At 41.3% G+C, this 21,425-nt stretch overlaps 1 protein-coding gene across 8 annotated transcripts in view; it reads right to left on the minus strand.

Moving 5' to 3' along the window:
• FNDC3B (fibronectin type III domain containing 3B) overlaps window positions 1–21,425 on the minus strand; it is a 342,865-nt gene that overhangs the window by 82,038 nt on the left and 239,402 nt on the right. For all 8 annotated transcript variants that reach the window (XM_088025487.1, XM_088025441.1, XM_028100958.2 and 5 more), the window contains 3 exons: window positions 14,981–15,039; window positions 7,450–7,601; window positions 5,195–5,254 (listed from right to left, as the gene is read on the minus strand). In XM_088025487.1, coding sequence (XP_087881613.1) covers window positions 5,195–5,254; window positions 7,450–7,601; window positions 14,981–15,039 — 271 coding nt within the window. The remainder of the gene's footprint in view (window positions 1–5,194; window positions 5,255–7,449; window positions 7,602–14,980; window positions 15,040–21,425) is intronic.

Below are 21,425 nucleotides of genomic sequence, written 5' to 3' on the forward strand. Positions count from 1 at the left end.
AATAGATAGCAACTAACTGTTCCGTTTTTAGCAGGCACTTTTACAGAAAAGTCTCTGGAAATGACACTTTATTTTTAAGAACATTGTAATAATGTTTTTCATAGGATGGTGATGTGTTTCTCTAAGTATCATCATGTGAAAGGAGGATCAGTTTCTTGGGTTAAACAAATCAGCAAACAGTTCAGTTCCTTTTGCATTTATCCCAGCCAAGAAGAATACATTTTTCTAATGATATGATTAATCTTGTGTTGGGTTTTCACATTTGTTTCAGTTTAAATACTGACTAAATGCTCATGAAACAGGTGCTCCTAAAATTTCAGAAATTCGCCTCCAACTTCCTCCAGCACATCTGTGACATGGTAGGAGCCACGGTTTCTAGTCAATAACACCTATTTCATAATTCTGTACTGAGACGGTCAACCATATTTTTGGAAATATTTCATCATGTAATTTTTCTGAGAAATGTTATTACGTGATATCATTTCTGGACAATTTCTTTGCCAAACTGTTAATGCCAATGACTGGAAAACTGCTTCAAAGTTTGTCATGAAATTGCTACCCATTCCACCACTCAAATTCCTGATTATCCCATCGTTCTTGACTTCCACAATAAAACGGTTAGTTCAATGTCAGTATTAATTCTAAAACTACCAATTAGGAATATGGTATTTTTGTGTATAAATATCCATACAAATCAATGAATATGTTTATGTATATAAAGTTATATACTTACATTACAAGTATTATAAAATAGTTATTCATGTATGATGTATGTACTGGATTTTTCTCATTTCTCCCTCTTCAACATATAATCACACACACACGATCTTTCTGTCTCTGTCTTTCTCACACACACACATACAAATAAGATTCTGTATTGGTGGCTTTATACAATAAATAATACAATGCCCTATATGGAAGCACTGAATGTTAAATACACTTTGGTAATTACAAATTGAAACATTCAACCAACATTAAAATGCAAAAAGCAATTTGTGTTAGAACTTGGTAACAAATATAAAAGTGATGACTTTGGTAAGAATCTAACCCAAGACCCAACACCTAAATTTTTCAAATTAACATAATAGGAGTATTACTTTCCTCAATCACCAGGAAGAAAAAAAAGGCTGAATAGTTAGGTAAGAAATTAAACACAAAAACTCATAGCAAAAAATGAGTATGAAAAAAAAATCTTTAAAACCTAATATGTCTCAATATACAATTTTTCATGTGGGATTTGGCCTAAATGGCATGGCAAGTGCCAACCTAAACAGCCATAGAGCCATGACCGGTAGCACTGTCTGGAGGAGTCCCGATCCCAGTGGGCTGATAGGGAGAGGTCACGAGCTATCCTGCCCAGGAAGTGAGCCTAGCTAAGCACCAGTCAACGACAGCACCCATGATCAAGAGACTGCTACTTTAAAAAAGTTTTTTTTTTTTAAAGATTTTATTTATTTATTTGACAGAGAGAGACACAGCAAGAGAGGGAACACAAGCAGAGGGAGTAGGAGAGGGAGAAGCAGGCTTCCCCACGGAGCAGGGAGCCCCATGTGGGGCTTAATCCCAGGACCCTGGGACCATGACTGGAGCCGAAGGCAGACGCTTAACGACTGAGCCACCCAGCCACCCCCCCCCCCACAAAAAGGTTTGTACATCTGATTGGTGAACTCAGGCAATACTCACTAACAGAAGGGAGAAAAAGAGTTGAAAATAGGAAAAAGCACGGAATGAAGATACAGAACGATCTGAATGAAGGGGATGGAATCAGAGTGGCAAAAATCGAAGGCAACAAGAAATATAAGAAAAGAAGCCCGAGACAGGACTTTAGTATATGACATGAAAAAGAAACCCTTCACTCTACTGAAGGTGGTACAGGGAGACTTCAGCAGGCCTTCATTGAAACGTGCAGTGTTAGGAACTGGAAGGAGAAGGTAGCCTGCTTGGAACTGCTGAAAGAACTCTCTCGTTTCCATCAGTGGCTCTACAGACTTGCACCAGGGTGACACTTTCTAATTGGTAACACACAAATAAATAAAAATGGCAATGAATGTAATTGCTTATTTTGCAGTCATCCAGTAATGGAATTCTTCTGCAGCTTCTATTATGGAAATTTAGTGAGAAAATTATTTCCATCCAGCCTTTTGAGGCATTAGAGGTGAGTGTTAAATTTAAAATTATATTTGAGGCTACTGTGTTTGATATGAGCTTACTTCCTGGAACTAAGACGTTGTGAATGTTAACTCAGCTACATCATAAAAAGAGATTTTGCTCCTCTTTTTTTTTCAGGTGCCAAGTATGACATATCTTTATCCCAATAAAATAGTAAGTGAGGGGCGCCTGGGTGGCTCAGTTGGTTAAGCGACTGCCTTCAGCTCAGGTCATGATCCTGGGGTCCCTGGATTGAGTCCTGCATCAGGCTCCCTGCTCAGCAAGGAGCCTGCTTCTCCCTCTAACCTTCCCCCCTCTCATGTACTCTCTCTCTCTTTCTCGCTCTCTCAAATAAATAAATAAATCTTTAAAAAAATAAAATAAAATAGTAAGTGATATGGTCAAAACATGCACAGGCTTTGAACCTGTGTCATGAAGTTTTTTATCATCAGAGCATGGAAACACCGCAACATCTTGGAAAAACAAAACAGAACAAACAGAAACAACATTTATACACTTTACAGATTTAGAATAGGTTTGCACATATACTTCATTTGTTCTCACACCATCTTCCTGAGGCTGGTATCCTTCTTATTCTCATTTTATAAATGAGAAAACAAGGCCATTTGAGTTTAAATGGCTTGCCTAAGCACACACCCTTACTAAGGGACTGGGCCATTAACCCCCAAGTCCAAGCTCTGTCCCCTACTGTCACGCTGCCTCACCAAAGCAATTCAAGACAGTGGAAGCTAAATCTAAGCAGGAGTTGCAAGCATTTCGATTCTTCTCTGGCTTGAAAAAGGAAAGACTGTATAAGGTGAGAGAGTGAATGATCTACAAGAACTGTGGACCAGGCAGGGAAAAAGGAAAATCTGGACTGTAGACAATTTTATTAGGAGAGAATTTTTTTTAACTACTAAGAGAGATTACGACCAAAAAGAGGAGAATTTTCTAACTCTCTGGCAAACAGAGAAAGAGACCACATAACGGTAGTGCCTTGGCTGGTGTGTAGTGTTGCACTGGTGTGATGGGGTCCCTGATGTGTCAGGGGAAAGTCTGGGTCCAAAGCCTCTAGAGAGTTAACTACCTCATGTTCCTATTCCTCTTGGGGCAGCCATTGATTATTCCTTTTATCTGCCTGGGAGTTCAAGACGCTTATAAGACATGGCAGTAAAAAGAACCAATGAGCCAATGTTGTCAGAATTTACCCTTTGTGAGATGAATTAAAAAGAAATGAAGGGAAACAACAGATTTGAATGGCAAACCAAGGGCAGACTCCTGAAGACATTTAAGTTTCTTTAAAAAGACATTGTTAGCTCATGAATGAGCAGGAAATTAATAAAGTAAACCTTTATAAAGCAATAACAATCAACTGTTAAAAGATGGAGAGAAAAGGAAATATATGTTAACAATGACTAACATGGAACATTTACATGGCTCCCTATATGGTGGTACATTTTCTGGTTCATTGTTAAATCAACCATTTGAAAGGATAAAGTATTTCTATTATCATCTCAGTTTCACAAATTACACACATTTTTTTGTTTGTACAGACTGTGAAAAGTTCAATATGCTTGGGCTGAAGCTAACTGATTCAAAATCCAAATGTTTTGATTTAAACAGGAAGAGAGAGTTTTAACAGAGTTCTATGCAATACAACAACCAAGCAGATAAGCATGTTGAGACTGAATATAAAACACCCTGCTCTTTTATGTATGGCTTTAAATGTAGTTTTAAACACTTATGTGGCTAATAAGGTATTATAATCTGACGACATCCCTACTACCCTACCTTTGTTATAGAGAAAATTGTGGCCTTGATTCTATGTGATTAAGCATGGTTAAAATAGTCAATTCACAGCAGAATAAGACTAGAACTCAAGCTACCTCATAATTAATATATGTTCCCCCTATTAGGTTATGTTCCCTCCACTCCATTATGAAAGAACCTTGGAAAGTATAATAAAGAATGTGTGCTTGATGTTGCAACTGTATTACACACATGCATAAATGAAGAATGAAGACAGAATCCGCTGTTGTGTATTCTTTTAGATAAAATTACAATTTCTGGTCAGCTTATAAAATTAAATAAAATTTTAAGTTAAAATTTAAATTTAAAAAATGTTACGGATCACATTCAGAGACCTATTTGCAAATGGATATGTGAATGTATCTTAAAATGATTAGATGAGCTCTGTAAAAGTTTATGTAATACTCTCCTCTTCACAAATCTATGGCTGGCTGGGTTTCTTCCTAAGATTAGCTAGCTCTGCTTTTATAGTAGTCACAGCAGAGATTCCAGAAAAAAATCACAATAGCGATATCAGACTATGTATCAGATTATATGGATTCACTGTTTTGCCAAGTTGGGCTAATTCTTATCAAAGATAATTTGATATTTGCATTACTTGTCTCATTTCAAAACCTACTGTCTTTTAAGGCCCAAAGGTGTTCTTGCAACATTTGTGCTGAACATACAGTTTATATGTAAAGGGCTTTAACAAACAACTGATACACCAATGGCAAAATATTCATTTCTTTTACAGAAAGGAAATATTATATGTGAAACCATATAGTCAATAGATCTTTATAAAAGTTATTTTATTTTTTTTTAAATATTTTATTTATTTGTCAGAGAGCAAGAGAGAGAGAGAGCAACAAGCAGAGGGAGAAGCAGGCTCCCCACTGAGCAGGGAGCCTGATGCAGGACTCGACCCCAGGACCATGACCTGAGCTGAAGGCAGACACTTAACTGACTGAGCCACCCAGACATCCCTATGAAAGTTATTTTAAAAATCATTTAAAAAATTCAGTTCAGGGTATCATCTGTTTTTCTATGACCTTACTATTTTTCTATTACCTTACTGTGTACTCCCCAATCACTATGCTCTCAAGTGCACAGCACTGATGCATGGCCAATGAGCTAAGGTATTAACAACTTTTGGTTAGGCAAGTGCCCTTACCCAAAAACTTTTGAAAAGGAGCACATGATTTCTTTCGGCAATCTGAATTCTCCAACATAGGTCAGGTCTCAGATCCTAACTCACCTCACATGATAATCAGTCGCTGGTCTGAGATCTTTCAGGTTACATTCTAATTCTTCTCCACTGCAAAGAGAAATCATCTATTAGTCAATGATACCAGTTTCAACAGTTAAGACAGGTGTGGGATTTGGGTCTCATAGTCATGTAGGGCAATGATTTCAGAACTCTTGTGTCTGATTCCACCATAAACCAGAAATAAACTTGCCTATCTTGTACTATTACCCTCCTGGACTAGAAAAATTAAGATTCTTTTGAATGATGTCATCCTAGATCGGGAAAATGTCAAGATTTAGCTTACTAATGAAGTTTCAAAAGGTCTTGTCAGTTCTTCAAAGTAAATAAATAAAAACAAATAAGGAAATTAAATAGAGAGATAAATATAAGTGTAAAATAACTATACCAGCTGTCAACTGAAGGTAGCTCTCAGATTCACCTTGGCAGGAACCCCAAATGCTTCAACTTCTCAACTCTCTTGAAGAAATGTCAGTGTGCTTCCCTCACATATCCATACCAATAGCTCTCTGATATATACACATACAAATCAACACTCTCTTACATAAAACAAAACCACTTATATGATCTGAAGTTGCAAATGCAACTCAGCTTAATCATGAGGCAATGGCCAACATAAAATAAGGAATGTTCCATTAAAAGTTTTTAAAAGGTGAGGGGTGGGGGTTTGAGTGTATTCCTCAAAAAATGTCAGGGCCACAAAAAGACAAATACTGTGTTAGTGTTCCAAATTAAAGGTGAAAGACATATGTCCACGGACTGTAATACCTGACCCTGGACAGGATTCTGTCCTAGAGGGGGAGAAAAATGCTATAAGACAGTATTTAATGAACTGATAAACCTGGAATGTGGACAGTGACTAGATCAAAGTATCTTATCAATGTATATTCATGAAGTTGGTAACTGCACTGCGGCTATGTAAGAAAATATCCTTATTCCTGGGAAGTATACTGAAGTACTCAGCAGTAAAAGGCCATGCCATAGACAACTAATGGGAAAAAATACAGGTTGGGAGGAGAGAAAAATAAGAGAGAATAACTCCAATAGTAAACCAAAGAGGAGAAAAAGGTAACTAATAGGCGAAATCTGGGTCACTTCCTTGATTTCTTTATTTCTGCAACATTTTATAAATTGAAAATTATTTCAAATACTTTTTTAAAGTTGCAAACTGGAAGCCAGTGTCCACACGGTGCCTACAGTTCTCAAGTCTGACCTGCACTGTATCCTTAATGTGTCTTTGAATTTGCTGGATGAGTTTGACGTTAGGAAGGCTTATGTAACAATTCAGATTTCCAGTATTTCTTGGAAAAAAACAAACAAAAAATCCAAAGACATCGGCACCTCTACGCCTGCATTCCCCTATGGCAACAACCTATTTCAGGTGAGTGGCGGTTGCCGCTTTCAGAAGAAGACAGGAGTGCTCCTGTAACACCTCACCCCCGACCTTCCTCCTTTCTTCACTTCTGTCATCAGCCTAGCCCCTCTGGGCACGTGAGGTTAGCTTCTGCCACCAGCAGTCATCCTGCCCCGACGGACATTGTTTCTTGGAGCGGCTGGGGCAAACGGTGCTCTATGTTTCTTTACCAATTTGGACTTCTCAAAATAGAACCAAATGGTTGGGAGCTGGAGTAAGGGGTTAGGATTTTATTCTAAGTACGGTGGGGAACCACCACAGTGGCCTCACCCAGGAGTGAGCCAGTGTGACCTGGTTTCTGTGGTGTGGGACAATCCCTTACCTTGTGGGCTAAACTTATTTAAGAAAGTCTTGGGCTGAAATGCTTTCAAGGAATCTTTACTACAGGCTAGAAAACACTGGAGGAGGGTAAGAAATAGAATGAAATGGAAGGAAACCATAATGTAGAATTTCAAAAAACCAGACTAGAAAGTGGTCTGGGTCTAAAAAGAGGTAATCAACCATGTAAGTGCATGACTGACGTATATAAAAACTCAAAGTCATGCTCACTTTTTACCCCGATAGGAGTTAATGGCATTTTTTCTTTAGTACTATACTGACAAGCTAACATAACCAAGTGATAGCTCATCAACACCAAATAGCTCTACAAAAGTCATTTCTGATTGGTAATTACTCTGAACAAAAATAACTCTTGCAATTATCACTAATTCTTAAAATGAACTATTTAAAGGAAAGTTTGCAAGGCCTCTAAATTTTTCCTGTTTCTGATTTTCCTTAATGACTCCAATTTCACTGTGCAGCAGCGGAGAAAACACATGGAGATACAGGCTACCTGTAAATTATCTTGTACTTTCCGTCCCGTCCTTTGTCAGATAAGGCGACCTCATAGCTGTAGGGGAAAGAAAGACCGCTGTGGGGTCCACATGAAAGTCCAACAGGGGGAGCCCAGGACAGCACAACCGCTCTTGCCTGAATATTAGAAACCTGAGAAAAAACAAACACAGACAAAATTATCCAAATCCATTTTTATATACACCAGACACTACATCTTGCAGTAACATTTTTGTGATGATGAGTAGTGGCCCAAGACGGGCTCGGGAGTTAATGTAAGGTACACAGTTTTAATTACGATGCAAAAACCATCTCTTGTACTCTCCTGTCCAGGTCCCGACGTCCACAATAGCTCCTGAAACACCTGTCCTTTAACGTAATTCACATTTGATCCTCCAGAAAGTAAAATCGTCAGCCTTGCGTGGGAATTTTTTTTTAAAGGTAAAAAGTTGAATGTGAGACTCTCATGACCTCAGTGATGGCCATCACATTACGTGGAAGGAGCCGTATCTGCAGGTACTTTCTGGTGGCCTCCCAGCCTTCAAAGCCATTACCTCTCAAACCAGGCTCCTTGAAGACCTCAGTTCCGAGGAGAACCCAGCGATGGGGGAGGGGGACCCAGGCCCAGGCTGAAATGGGTGCTGAGATGATGTTTCACCTCTTCTCAGCTCTGTTTTTTTTTTTTCTTTTTTTTCTTTTTGGTGTAGCCTCTGTGTAAGGCTTCATTTGAACAGAGGACTCTAGCACCTTTGAACACCCCAACTTTCTTCCCTTACTTAGGACCACACTGACGCATGTTGCACTCCACCCACACGCCGTTCTCAGCAGGACGGGGTTCCAGCCACCTCCAGCTGTAAGCTGCTCAGTAAGAGACTCTGCCGTGGGCTTCCTGCCCTTCCATCCCAGGTGCTTGCTCTAACTGGTGCTTCCTGGGGCACCCCCGCCTTCCCAAATACACTATTTGCACTCCATCTTTGTTTTAGAGTCTTGTTTCTAGAGAAACCCAACCTCATGCATAGTCTAATTCTTTAAAATAAGTCAAAAGAACTTGATGTTCTAAGTTTCTAAAGGTTATTTTGCCACTCTCTGGATACTGGTCTGAATAAAATATTAAAATCAAGAGTTAATGTAGATGCTAAAGCTTCATGTTCATAAAGACTGGTGGTAGATTATTATTAGTTTGCAGATAGAGATATGTAAACTATTCAGTTTCCTTTTTTTCTTCCATTTTTGTCACTATCTGATCTATAGAGCATTAAAATTTAATACAAAATAATGTAAAAACATGAATAACATGGAATATGAGTACCGAATCTCCGTTTCCAGTCTGTCATTCATTCCATTTTTCGCAGAGATCCCTCCATATCATTTCTGCTTCGTATAGACATAGCCTCATGATGTTTTTAACCAATTCTTTAGTCAAACTCCTACTCATCATTCCCGACCCCAGCCGGGCCTCACTATCCCCAAGTAACCTTCCCTGAAAGGTAAGCGTGTCACCTATCATCATCCCTCTGTTCTACAGCAACTTGCTATTATCTTTACTATCGCAAATCATGTTTATGGCATTCGTCTCCCTTTCCCACCGGACTGTGGGACTCCCTAATGACAGGACCCAAGTCCTAGTCAACTGTGAGTAGTGGTGGCTTAGTAAATGTTTGTTGAATGTAAAACAAAAATCAAAGGGAGTAAGATAGTCTGAGTTTCTGATACAGGTGCCACAGTGGATGATAGACCAGCATTACACACCTCTTTAAAAAAATCTGAGATACTGTTACAGAGTCAAACTCCACCCTTGTTGCTATGGCTCCAGACTAGCATCTCCACTTGCCCTATACCCCGCCTGCCCTATAACACGCCTTCAGGATACCATTCCCTCTCACACCCCTATAACTTAGCTTTTGACTTTGCTACTTTCTAATCTAGGACCTCTGCCTCAAAGAGCACCAACCTGGTGGAAAGAGAAGGATGCGTGAGAGACGATCTCCTTGCATATCTCCTAGATATTTTGCTATGAAGAGTTTCGTTTACATTAAAAAGAAGGCTGATTAGGTAGAAAATCATGCAGCCGAGGTGACAAATGGCTACTGGGCACAGTTCCAAGAACACAGTGTGGAGTAACACCAATTTGATGAACGGTGGTGTGAAATAACATCATGTTTCAAAACAGCTTGGCAAACACAAGCGCTTTAGATACTGAACAAGGATCCATAAACTCACATCCCTTTAAATTCTTTTTCATCAGCTATTAAGAATGTACACTTGGTTAAATTATTAACGGAATAGTGATGTACAGCACTTGAAGCATCGACTAACACAATGCTCCCCCTTCTCCAGATTCCCTGAGCAAGCCTGAAGACGGCAAAGGGTCCACTGAACGCAGAGCTCTGTGATAGGTGCTCTTCCGATGAGCCAGGCTTTCGGAAGCGCACTCTGAGAACGCCCCATCACTTTCAGAGAACAGCAGCCGTGGCTTCTGGGAATTCTTTCCTAGAGCTAAGAGACATGCCACCTAGGTGACTAGAACTACTCTGGAAGCAGTGGAACATTCCCTGCTGTGCTTCTGCTCCCTCCTTGTCACAGACTCCAGGGCCTCTGGTCTCCTTTCTTTAAGCGCTGGAATCCTGAGAGAAAGAGTGCTCTGTCTCTGGCAGAACTTGGAACCCCCTTCCATTTCAAGGATGATGCCAGGAGATTCCCCGGTGCCTTTCAAGAGAACCTCACATAAAGGGGAATCCTCAGCACCAGATGCATCCTCCTAGTGTCCAGGGAGGTGATAACCCTAACGAGAGATCTGAGCTCTCGAACTCTGGCTGGTTCGGGCCTCCTTCAAGGCGAAAGCCTTCTCACACGAGCTTCACCTTCTAAGTGTCTCTCTCTCTCTCTGGGGGGAAGATTTCTCACTAGCAGGGACCACCAAACTAAACTGGGGCAGCTAATCTGACTATCACAAGGGTCGTCATGGCTGACATCCAAAAAAAGAAGTGTAGAAGCCATAAAACTGACTTCCTGATATTTAATTATTCTACCGCAAATTGAAGTCAATCTCCTTCATGATGATGATAAAAGTGGTGATTTCTAGTTACAGAATTAATGGACAAGACCCAAGGTGACACTTGCTTTGGCACCAGAGATGTAAAGGGTCTGTTGTGGAGGTTACCAGTGCAAGCCTGCATAGAAATTAAACTGCAAGCGTGCATAGAAATTAAACTGCAAGCGTGCATAGAAATTAAACTGCTTTGAAGGATCTAGAAGGATTCATAAAACCACCATTTATTTCTAAATAATCACATACTGATTAGAAATCGTTGTTGTCTATGTGTTTATTAAATTCAGACTCCAACTCGAGGGCAGCTGCTAGGTAAAAGCATATATATGTGCATACACATTAGGAAGTAAGATGGCATGATCTGGTAGCTATTTGAGAATTAGTCTTTAGCTCTCTTTCTCTTTGTCCCCCACTTTCTCTCCTGTTCATTCAATATTTTAATACTTTTCTGTAAAATTTTACTATCTTAATGCTTAGATTATATCATATGCAAATGATACTCATTATCTGGATCAAAAATGCCATTTATTCTCATAAAGCTACTCAATTATTCCTCCCATGTAAAATATTTCTATGTTAAGTTAGTAGCTTCTAAATTTGGTCAGGACTTTGGAGTTAACTATGTGGGAGGCCTGCAGATCCAATTAGGGAGTACGTTAAGGAAATATTACCATGGAAATATTGGCTTCACTTCAAAAGTACCATCACGAAAAATAACAACACAATGGAAAATTTAAAAGGAAAAGGTCAGAGATCATTATTCAAAAAAAAAAAAAAAGACACTCAAATCTAGATTTCACAATCCTCTGTTTCTATCATTCTGTAAGTACTAAGAACCTCAAATCTTTTCAGATATAGTGTTGTTTATTTTTTCAAGGAATGGCTTCTTGGAGGGACAGTTGTTTCTCTTAGGTCAGTTTACTCACTTCTGGAACTGACAAATCAATTGTTTCCACAAGCTAAACATTAGTGGACGGAAACAATGCAGCTTACATTTACTTGCACCCTGAAAATAAACAGCCCAGCAGGATGTGGGAGACAACATCTAGCACCACCATCAGAGCTGATTAAACCTTGCTGGGCTGGAGGTGGCACGTACTGATAGAGGTTTCTTCCTAAACTTAGAACAGCAGCAACCTTGTTTCTGTGACATAGCAGTGGCTAGGACTGCGCATCCCAAGGCACCTAATTCTTAGTCTCAGGACAAATTACCTTGTCAATTTATACTGTTTTTACTCAATGACTAAGTTATTTGGGTCTCTATAGTATCTAGGTTTCTGAAGAGCCAATGACTTGCTTAATTCAGGGGGCCCTAAGTCCTAGAAAGACGGCTGGAATCGACAAATCCTAAATATTGTTTCTACACCCAAAACAAATCATCTACAAAATCGCAAAGAGAAATATGTGCCTCTTACTGAGAGGGGTTATCCGACGTGGCTGAAGGAAAAAGCAAATTCACCAAGTGCCAACTGCATCTTGCCCTGGAAAGCAGCGGGCCACCCCCCTGCCACCGCATAGTGGGGCAGCGAGTTTCACTTTGGCATAATGACATGCTTTACGCTACTGACACACACTCCATCCCAAGTCCTCTACACACCGACGATAATTTACTTCTCAGAGAGCCCCGTGCGGTATTTATTCTCCGACCTTTCCAAGGTGAGGAAACCAAGGCTCAGGGAGCCTGTGTCACTTCCCCAAGATCACAGAGACAGTTAACGGCCCAGAGGGCCAGACTGCACAGCAGGGGCCCTTCCTTCCCGTGCTGCCGCCTTGCACTCCGGCGCCGGCTGTCCCCACACTCCACTGTGCAGGCCGAGCCGCACCTGATGCCGGCCGGCCTTCAGGCATTTGTCTCCCTTGCCAGAATCTAGCTGCAGCCACTGCAGTCGGCCCCACATTTATTCAGCAATTATTGGTTAAGGGTTCATGATGTGCCAGGGACAGTGCTAGTTACCAGAGGCACAAAGATAAATAAGACACAATCATGAATAGGAACTTCAGACAGAGACAGGGGAGGAGAGGCAGGGGGGGAGAGGAGGGTACAGAGGAAAAAAAAAATGTGTAAAATGACTAACTGGGCTGGGAAGGGTGAGGTGGCAATCACCAGGCAGACAAGGTTTATGTGGGGACCAGGGGGGAAATAATGGCCCCCCAAATAGGTCCACATCCCAATCCCCAGAGCCTATGAATATTTTGCCCTGCTAGATAAAAGGGACTCTGCAGATGTGATTAACTTAAGGATCCTGTGAGACAGAGACTATCCTGGGTTATTTGGGAGGGCTCAGTGTAATAGCAAGGGTTCTTCTAAGTGATAGGAGGAAGCAGGAAAGTCAGAGAGGGAGATAGGAGGATGTAAGGGGCCACAAGCCGAGGGATGAAGGCAAACTCTAGAAGCAGCTGGAAAAGATAAGGAAACAGATTCACCCCAGAGCCTCCAGAAAAAAACGTAGCCCTGCCAACACCTTGACTTGAGCCTAATGAGACCCATTTTGGACTTTCTGACCACTCAGATGACAATCTTATCAATGTTACAGCTCATGCCATATCTGTTTACATATAAGCTGGTCTACTGATCTTGCTCTAAGAAGGATAAAGAGTTAAGTGCTTAATAAATGCTGAATCAAGGAAAGGACGAATGCGTTTAAATAGTGCTCTTATCTTGCTAGAGCCACATAATCCTAATAAACACAGACTGTCACTTCTGCAGTCAAGGAATGACTAGGAATAACTCAAGACAAACATGGTGTGTGTTCACAAGAGCAAGACTGGACGATGAAGTTTTGTGACTGGATCTGAGACAGCCAACTAGCCAGCTGCCCTGCCTTTGCACTCTGATCATGACTCCTGTCCTCCTCATGGAGTTTTCTTCATTCTGCTGTACCACAAATGTAAGCTTCTCCCACGATTTTGTCCCCCAAGCTTTTCTAACCTCTCTCCATGCTCCACCCCCACCCCACCCCCGCCCAGCCCCAAAGCTATCACCCACTCCTCTGCTTGAACCGTAACTCCATGCGATGTGATCTCCTGATTGAGGTCTCATTCCCCCTTCTCTCCACAGCACTGACCTACCAGACACCCGCGACTGCCCACTGGGTTTACCTCTTTGGGTGCCCTGCTAGTGAAACAAACTCAGTATGTCTAAAAATTGCACCGAAGATATACAGAGGACACAGACACGAGCCCATTCTAGAGGAACTCACAGATTACCGGGACAGCCACAGCAACAAGTACCTGGCGTACAATGTATTACATACCTACACGCAGAGCACAGTGAGGCTGGGGGAGTAACAGTGGTTCTAAGTAATGTGGAGAATCCTACTTAATGGGCAGGGACAGCCATCCAGGGAGACTCTCAGAGGAAGCAACTCCTCAGTGGAGGCATCTAAGCCTGAGAGCCCAGCTATCTGTGCCACCAGACACCTGACACGTTGTAACACCTTACTGACATCTCTCCATGGCTCTAGTATCCAACCTCTCCTTGCCATGCCTGGAGCCGCCACCTGAATTCTGCCTCCTACAGCCTCTACCGACACTGCAGGAACAGATTCCTGACGCTTGCCTTCCTGGGCTCATCCTCCTTTCAAACCAGTGCACCTGTGTCAACTGTTTCATCAGCTTGAAAGTATAGCCCTCACTATGTAACTTCTCTGCTCAAAAACTCACAATGGCTACCTGCTCCTTACCAGAGTAAGGACAAATTCCACAACCCAACACCGATGGCCCACTGCTCTGCAAGTTCCCTACTGGCCCCGTCCTCCAACATTCCTCATGCTTTTAGGGTCAGTCAAACTCAACTGTGTACCCTGAGGCATGTGTGAACTCTTCTGTTAAAAAGCCTCAGTATCTGAAACACATGAAGGACCAAGGTTTCCCAGTTGGGCCAGAAAACATCCAAAGAACTTTGGCTCTCTCACCTCAGATGAAAGGCTGAGTCAACATTTTGAATTTTTCACTTGAATTTCAAAGCATTTGGCAAAATCAAACTTAAAACCTCACAATATCACCATTCCTACCAATTTTTCTTTTTGCCATTACACTCAATATTTTGGACTTACTTTTTCTCAGCTAATATTTGAATACCTTTTTGAAATTTACCTGGAAAAATACTTGGAATCACCGAGGTTTTCAAAAATTATTATTACTACATTTACACAGGCTAAAGGAAATCACCAAAAGAAAACTCTTCTGTGGACCTGTGGTGGGGAGGGTGTGAGGGGAAGGATATGTATCCTTAGAAGTAGGGAAGAATACCTAATTGCATTCAGAATATCTAAATAGAGAAGACATTTTGGTGGATTATGACTGAATAGAAAGACTGCTGTTCTATATTTTCATGCTCCATTAAAAACAACACTGTTTCATAGTTTATAAATAACCAGCAATAGGAAGGGGCCCTTTTGTTTACCTACTATGTGGTGAAAGAAAAGCACACTTGAAATGCTTAAGAATGTGTCACTTATGCTGAGAAATCCAGAAGACATACCTGTGGTTTCTCTATTCCTGAAAGAATGTCTTGCACCCTCTTTACTTCCAACTCATACTCTGCATGGAAAAAGAGAAAAAAAGAACGGTTAATACCAGTAGAAGGCAATGAGGTTGTCCAGTCCCTTCTCCAAGGCCTTTAACTAGAGCTACCATGAAGTTAGTTGCCTGTTACCATAAACTTTTGGTACCATGCATATGATAATGAAAAATCGGGAACGGGAATGATGCTGGGGTGGGGATTTCACTGTGGCTGTGCTAACTTGCCACTATACCGGTTTACATATTCACAGAGTTGATGAGATTAACACCGAGTTCCATCTAACAATGCAGCAGGCAACAGAAAATAAAAGGTCCTAAGAAGAAGGCAGGAGACTGGAGCAGCTAGAAGCTGAGAGCAACGAAGAGATGAGGTTGAAGAGACAGTGGCCAATTCATCTGGGGCTGTGAGTTCAGATTTTTTGTTCAATTTTTATTCTAAATTCAATGGGCAGCCCCTGAAGTGTTTATGTGGAGGGACTGACATGGTCTTTTTTTTTTTTTAAAGTCTAGAAAGAGCTGTTTGGCTTTGCACAAATAATGGACACACAGAAGATGGGAGGGAACGCAGAAAGATCAGTCAGTACATTGCTGTGCTGGTCTGGGTGGAGGACAGAGCTCGCCTGGGCTGGGGATGGTAGCGAAGACAGGGAGAACAGAACTGGTTTTAGAGGTATAGGTGTTGAAAGATTGGGTATGATAAGCAAGGGTGAAGGAATGAAAAGAATCAATGATACTTCCCAGTTTTTGGCTTGAACAACTGGATGGATGATGATATCTTTAAGTAAGATGGGGAAGTGGGGAGATTTTGCAGTGGGGCAAGAACTGTTTTAGAAATAAAAGGGGAAAAGTGCTTGAAGTAGAGAGGATGGGGAGGGAAGAATGTGTATTTAAAAAGATAAATAACAGACTTTAAACATAAGACTATGTTTTGTGGAGGAACCCCATGACTTTCACAACCTACTTGATGTAATCTAATTTTGAACTTACAGATTTAACTGTTAAACCTAGTTTGAGATAAATGCTAGAGTTACATGATTGCCAAGCGTATGTCCTCACCCTCAAAGAGTTCAAGTCTAGTGGGGGAAAATGAAAGCAACAGGCAATTCCATGTGATAGGCTCTGGTATAGGTAACCCAAGAGAGAACATTCTAGAAGGCTACCCAGGAACCAACACCTTGCTGACCCTGTAGACAAGCAGGCATTTGGAGGTGACGAGGGAAGTGGAACTAGGGGGTGAGAGGTTAGGAGGTCCAGCTCTTCCCCCCGCTGGGCTGTTCATACTCATCACTCAGGTCTAATCTCAAAGTCACCTTTTCAAAGAATCCCACCTCAACCCTACCCCCTGCCCAACCTCCAGTCATTCTCATATCCTACTTATTTCCTTTCTATTGATTACCAAAATCTAAAAATCTTGTTTATGTGTTCCCTTGTCTATTACTTGTCTTTCCTGCTAAAATATACACTCCAGGAAGGCAGTGATGCTATAGACTCAAAATTTTCCATAAAGAATCAGATAGCATTTTTGTTGTTTAATAAGTAAACCAAGCCTAAGTAAAGAATAATAAGACTTCAAGCTGGCACCACCTAAACTTTAAAAGGATCAGTTCATTTTTTCCTATTGCATTCTATTTAGTAGAACGTGTTTACCTCTACTTTGGTGAGAAAAAGAAATGGGCTGGTGGCAATACAGGTGTTTAAATTACAACTGAAAGCAACTCCACATTCAAAAGACCAAATGACAACCTCGTTTATAATCATGTATTCATGTTAAGATGTAGATAATAATTTATACCCATAAGTCAAACACGTACATACTACATACCCTCACACTTTCTGGAAGCTCCTACTAAGGAAACTATAAATAATGTGTATCTGAGAAGTTAACTGTCAGTAAAAAAAACAAAATAAAATAAAATAAGCACAGTTGCACTAAATGAACTGGTTCAGTTGTTAAAGACAAAACTTTCTGAATCTCTGGTTATTCTAGAGTTTGCTGGACCCTATGGTTTCAAACACTCACATAAATAGCTACATTCATACAACTAGCTGAAGGAGGTCACTGCTTCCTTCTGCCGGCACTGACACAGGACAAGAAGCCCGAAGCCAGACACTATCCTTGAGGTAATAAAGGTTTAGACTAGAATGGAGATAATCACCTATTCAACAAAGAAGAGGGGAAGAACTAAAGAGCTCGGCAAAAGAAGAATCCTCAGGACTACGTACCAGATATAGAGCATGAAAGAAACGAGTGAAAAGGCACACTTTGTCCCACAAAAATGGAAGGCCCCTCCCCCTTGCCAGCTTTCAAACCCAGATGACAGGAGAAATGGTCAGGCTTTTGACAGAAAAAGGAAAAATGGGAAAGGAGGTTGGATGGGGGGCGTTGGGGGGGGGGAGATCTGTTTAAAACAGAAAAGAGTGGGTTTCAGGTAAGAGCCAGAAATACAAGTGAAAGGTCCTGACTGGGATAAAAACAACTTCCAAAGGGAGGTCCGGACTGTCCCAGTCTGTCTGCGATTATAGCGAGGGAAGCCGACACTTCCTGAGCACCCAGGTACGTGCTTGTCGAGGCACCATCCCCTGGCTCATTTCTACAACATCCTGTGCAAGATGGACCATCTCCACTCCACCTCATGGCAGTGGGCAGGGCCAAAGTCCATTTTGTGTGTCATGGTTTTCCCCTCGGGAGCTGAGCTCTACATGGGCAGGTGTCTTTGTCGACAAAGGAGGGAACAGAGGCCCAGCCAGCAGACACCATCTCCCCAGGGCCACAGACTAGTGGCCCAAAAGCAAGTAGAACCTTGACTGTGTGGCGACAAATGAGTAGGGCTCTGGGGGTCACGAGGGAGAGCACATGGAGAGAGAAGAGCTGAGGGTGGTGGGTGTTTGCACTGGGTGCATGGAAGCAAGAAAGTGGCAGCAGGAAACCGCCCCCCCGCCCCCACCCCCAGGTCCTACCAGAGGGCCTAGGTTGTTGGGCTTGTTTCTTTTTTTCCCCCCATCTCCAAGAAAGCTGTCAAATAAATAGAGCAAAGGCCTTTGGATCTGGGGGAACGTATGTGAAAAAAGGAAGAAAAAGTAGGCCATGAATGGAGCCAAATAAACAAAGGATTCTGAGCCGATCAAAAATAAAAAGGGCAGGGTGAGGGGAGGAAAGGCGGTGACGGGGCAATCACTGGCCTATTGTATCAGGAGAAATGCAGTTTCAAAGCCAGACCGGATTCTTTCTTTCGTTCAAGAGTCTAAATGGTGAATACGGAAAAAGAAGAGAAAAATGCATTCACACCACAGTTACTGAACGCTTTTCCATTTGTGCTGCCCCAGACTAAGAGGAGAGAGTAAATAAATGCCAGGCATACAATGTGCACACACAAGAGTGAAAATAAAATCCGTTGAACTGAGCTAAAGTGACAGTTACTTACGGCATGTAAAATAAACTCTCGCATGAAAGCTAGCAGTCCGGTATGAAATGCCAGAATTCACAACTCCACCTAAGTAACTGAGTTCACTCCGACCCTGGCCTACCTCTCCCGAAGCAAGATTTAACTCTGCCTCAGAGAAGTCTACGAATTACCACCCTTTCCACGAAACAGCTTCGGAGCTCAGCTATCCAGGATATTCCAGAGTTTGGATCAAGCTTTCGCTTGCTTGCCCTTTCTTTTCCTCTGTGGCTCTGTCTCTCCCTCTCTTATGCTCACGCACACACATGCCATCTCGTGAATAAGGACAAATAAACAGTTGCTAATGCTCTCACAAAAATTCATAAACAAAACCAGAAAGAACAGTTCTGGTGACCTGCCCTCAGGAAATCTTTTATATCAAGTTAAAAAGAAAACTAGGTCTCGTTTGTTTCTCTTTTTACCTCCTTAAAGAATCTGGTGTGTGACAACTGAACAGCAAGCAGATTGTCCTAGAAGAGCGGGGAGTTAAAAAAAAAAAAAAAAAAGCCAGGTTCTGGCACAAGGTTGTAGGACGAGGTTCTTTTCATTATCAGGCCTGCCTTCTTCCCTCTGGTTTGCAGCAAGTCAACTAATCCAGAGGCAAATCTTAGAGGCCAACTTTGTATTTCTTTCTCCTCGAACTGAAGCTGCCCTGAACTAAGCCAACAGATTAAAATCATTTTCCACCTGCTTTTTGTTGCCACCATGGCTGACGTGGATGGACATGACAACCGACCTTTCACATCACTACCCTCTTAATATCTGAAAGCCTTTTCCTTGCAGTGAAGACTGCTGATCAGTAGAGGAGGATCACAGGGTACTCGCTGACAGTGCTCCAAACAGAGAATGGGCATTTTGTTTTGCAGATACAGACACCTCTGGGGACAGGTAATGTCTTAAAAAGGAGTGAAGTGGGAAGCCCCTGGTTTAAACATACCCCAATGAGCTGAGAACCACCCAATTTCAAAATGCCAAAAAAGGGGGAAGGGGGCTTCAGCTCAGTAACTTACATGTTTCTTCTCCCAAAAACAAATCCTCTCCCAAGAAAATAAAGCATTTTTTAGCAAAGGGAGAGTTAAAACAAAAATACACCAGCAAGCAAATACGTTTTTTTAAAAGAAAAAAAACAAAACAAACCAACAACAACAACCCACACACAGAGAGGGAGTATGTGTCATGTGAAATTTAAACTTTCCACAAATAATGGTTTTCGTGTTTGCTCCAAAAAGAACCGTAGGTTCAGACTGTTTGAATAACTGTAAGGCCTAAACTAATTAAAATATCCCCCTTTATAAACACAATTTACTTCTTTGGTTTGCTTCACATTTTTTCCATCTTAGAAAAGAAATAGAGCTAGACACTTAGCTGCTAGCTATAGAATGTATTTATGGTTGTAACAGCCCCTTCATTCCAATGGAATGACATCAGCATTATTTCTCAGTAAACCTTCTGTCTAGTTCTCATCCGCATGGCTCATTTACAGATATGCCCGGCATAACATAATATGCTTTCTCAGATCTGCCAAAGAGCTGACTTAGCTACTATCTTTAATACATTATATATAATAAACTAGGGGCATGGAAAATATGCAACTTTTGGTCATGCCCATTTTTGGGATAAGAGGCTTAAAACCACTAAATACTCAATATAAGAACTAAATGAATGGAAATAAATACTTTTGGATGAAAAAGAAAAATATGACTCAATAGTGAGGAAGAGTTAAATATGCAATCACTGCCTACCAATGCTAACGAGAATGAATGGGGATGGGGTAAGACGGTTTGGTTTAAGAATGCTCGCTGAATTGCTTTTCCAATAATAATAAAAAAAAAAAATCTGCTATCCCTTATTTTTAAAATATTACCTATACGGAGAAAAAAGGAATAATAAATGCATACAAAAGAAGTATTAAATGCTTAAAGGACCTCCATTTAGTGATTATAATCTAGAGTTAATGGCGTTAAAATCAAATATTAAAAATGTACAAAATCACAAGGAATACATTTACATAATCTAGGGACAATGCAGTTAATCCCCAAGGACAAATATTCCAGAAATACCTTCAGGTATCAATCATCCTGATGCTTAAAAATGCAAAGATCTCTCTAGCCATTTAGCTGGTTAAGTGGTTACTCTATTGGAAATTCTGAAAGATAGCCAAGGGAATACCAGACTCGTAGCACTAAAGAGAAAGCAGCAGGCAGCGGAACCATATGTTGTGGGAAGTTGCCTTCCAGTCTAGGAAAATATTTTCAAGGGAAAATGGGCTCCCAACAGATTCTGGAGCCTTAAGAGAAAGAGCAGAGGAGAGATGAATTCCTTTTGCAGGTGGAGTGCCCCGCTGGACAGGAGGGATAGCCAGAGAATGTAAATGGGATGGCGGCGGGGGGATGATTTCCTCTGAGCTTTTGTTGGTATTTCTGGAACTGAGGAGAAAGAACGATTTTCTTTCCTGGCCCAAGATTTGAGCAAAATCCTACTGGGAATATTCACATTAATCCCCTCATAGGCAAAAATGGGCCTCTTTGGACAAGAGTTATCTAACACTGTGAGTAGGAAGAGGGACAACCCAGAAGTGCTAGGTCTGGGACTTGAATGAAAAGAGAAAGCACCAGATACAATCCCTTCGTTGACTCCCAGGTCAACTCAAAGTTTCTCTCTCAACCACTTTCTTGGAATGCCAACTTAACTGGGTTGGTTCTAACTGAGATACCAGGAGATTCTATGTTCATTTCCGTCAAATTCCCAAAGAAAATTCTTGTTTACTTCACAAAAATCATATTTATACATGGAACTGGACAAACACAACTAGTATTTTTAAGAACATCACATTAAACAGGGATGAAAACCCCACAAAAATGGATCAAGTATCACACAGATACGCTTGCCTGGCAAACTTGACCTACATCAGTCCCTGTCCTTTCCCTCTCTCTGTGTGTTTGAGACATTTCACTGGCTAGCTGA

This window comes from Eumetopias jubatus, unplaced genomic scaffold (assembly GCF_037043125.1).
Source record: "Eumetopias jubatus isolate StellerSeaLion01/CBP00866 unplaced genomic scaffold, mEumJub1_p1.0 scaffold_1, whole genome shotgun sequence".
In the NCBI taxonomy this organism is placed as follows: Eukaryota; Metazoa; Chordata; class Mammalia; order Carnivora; family Otariidae; genus Eumetopias; species Eumetopias jubatus.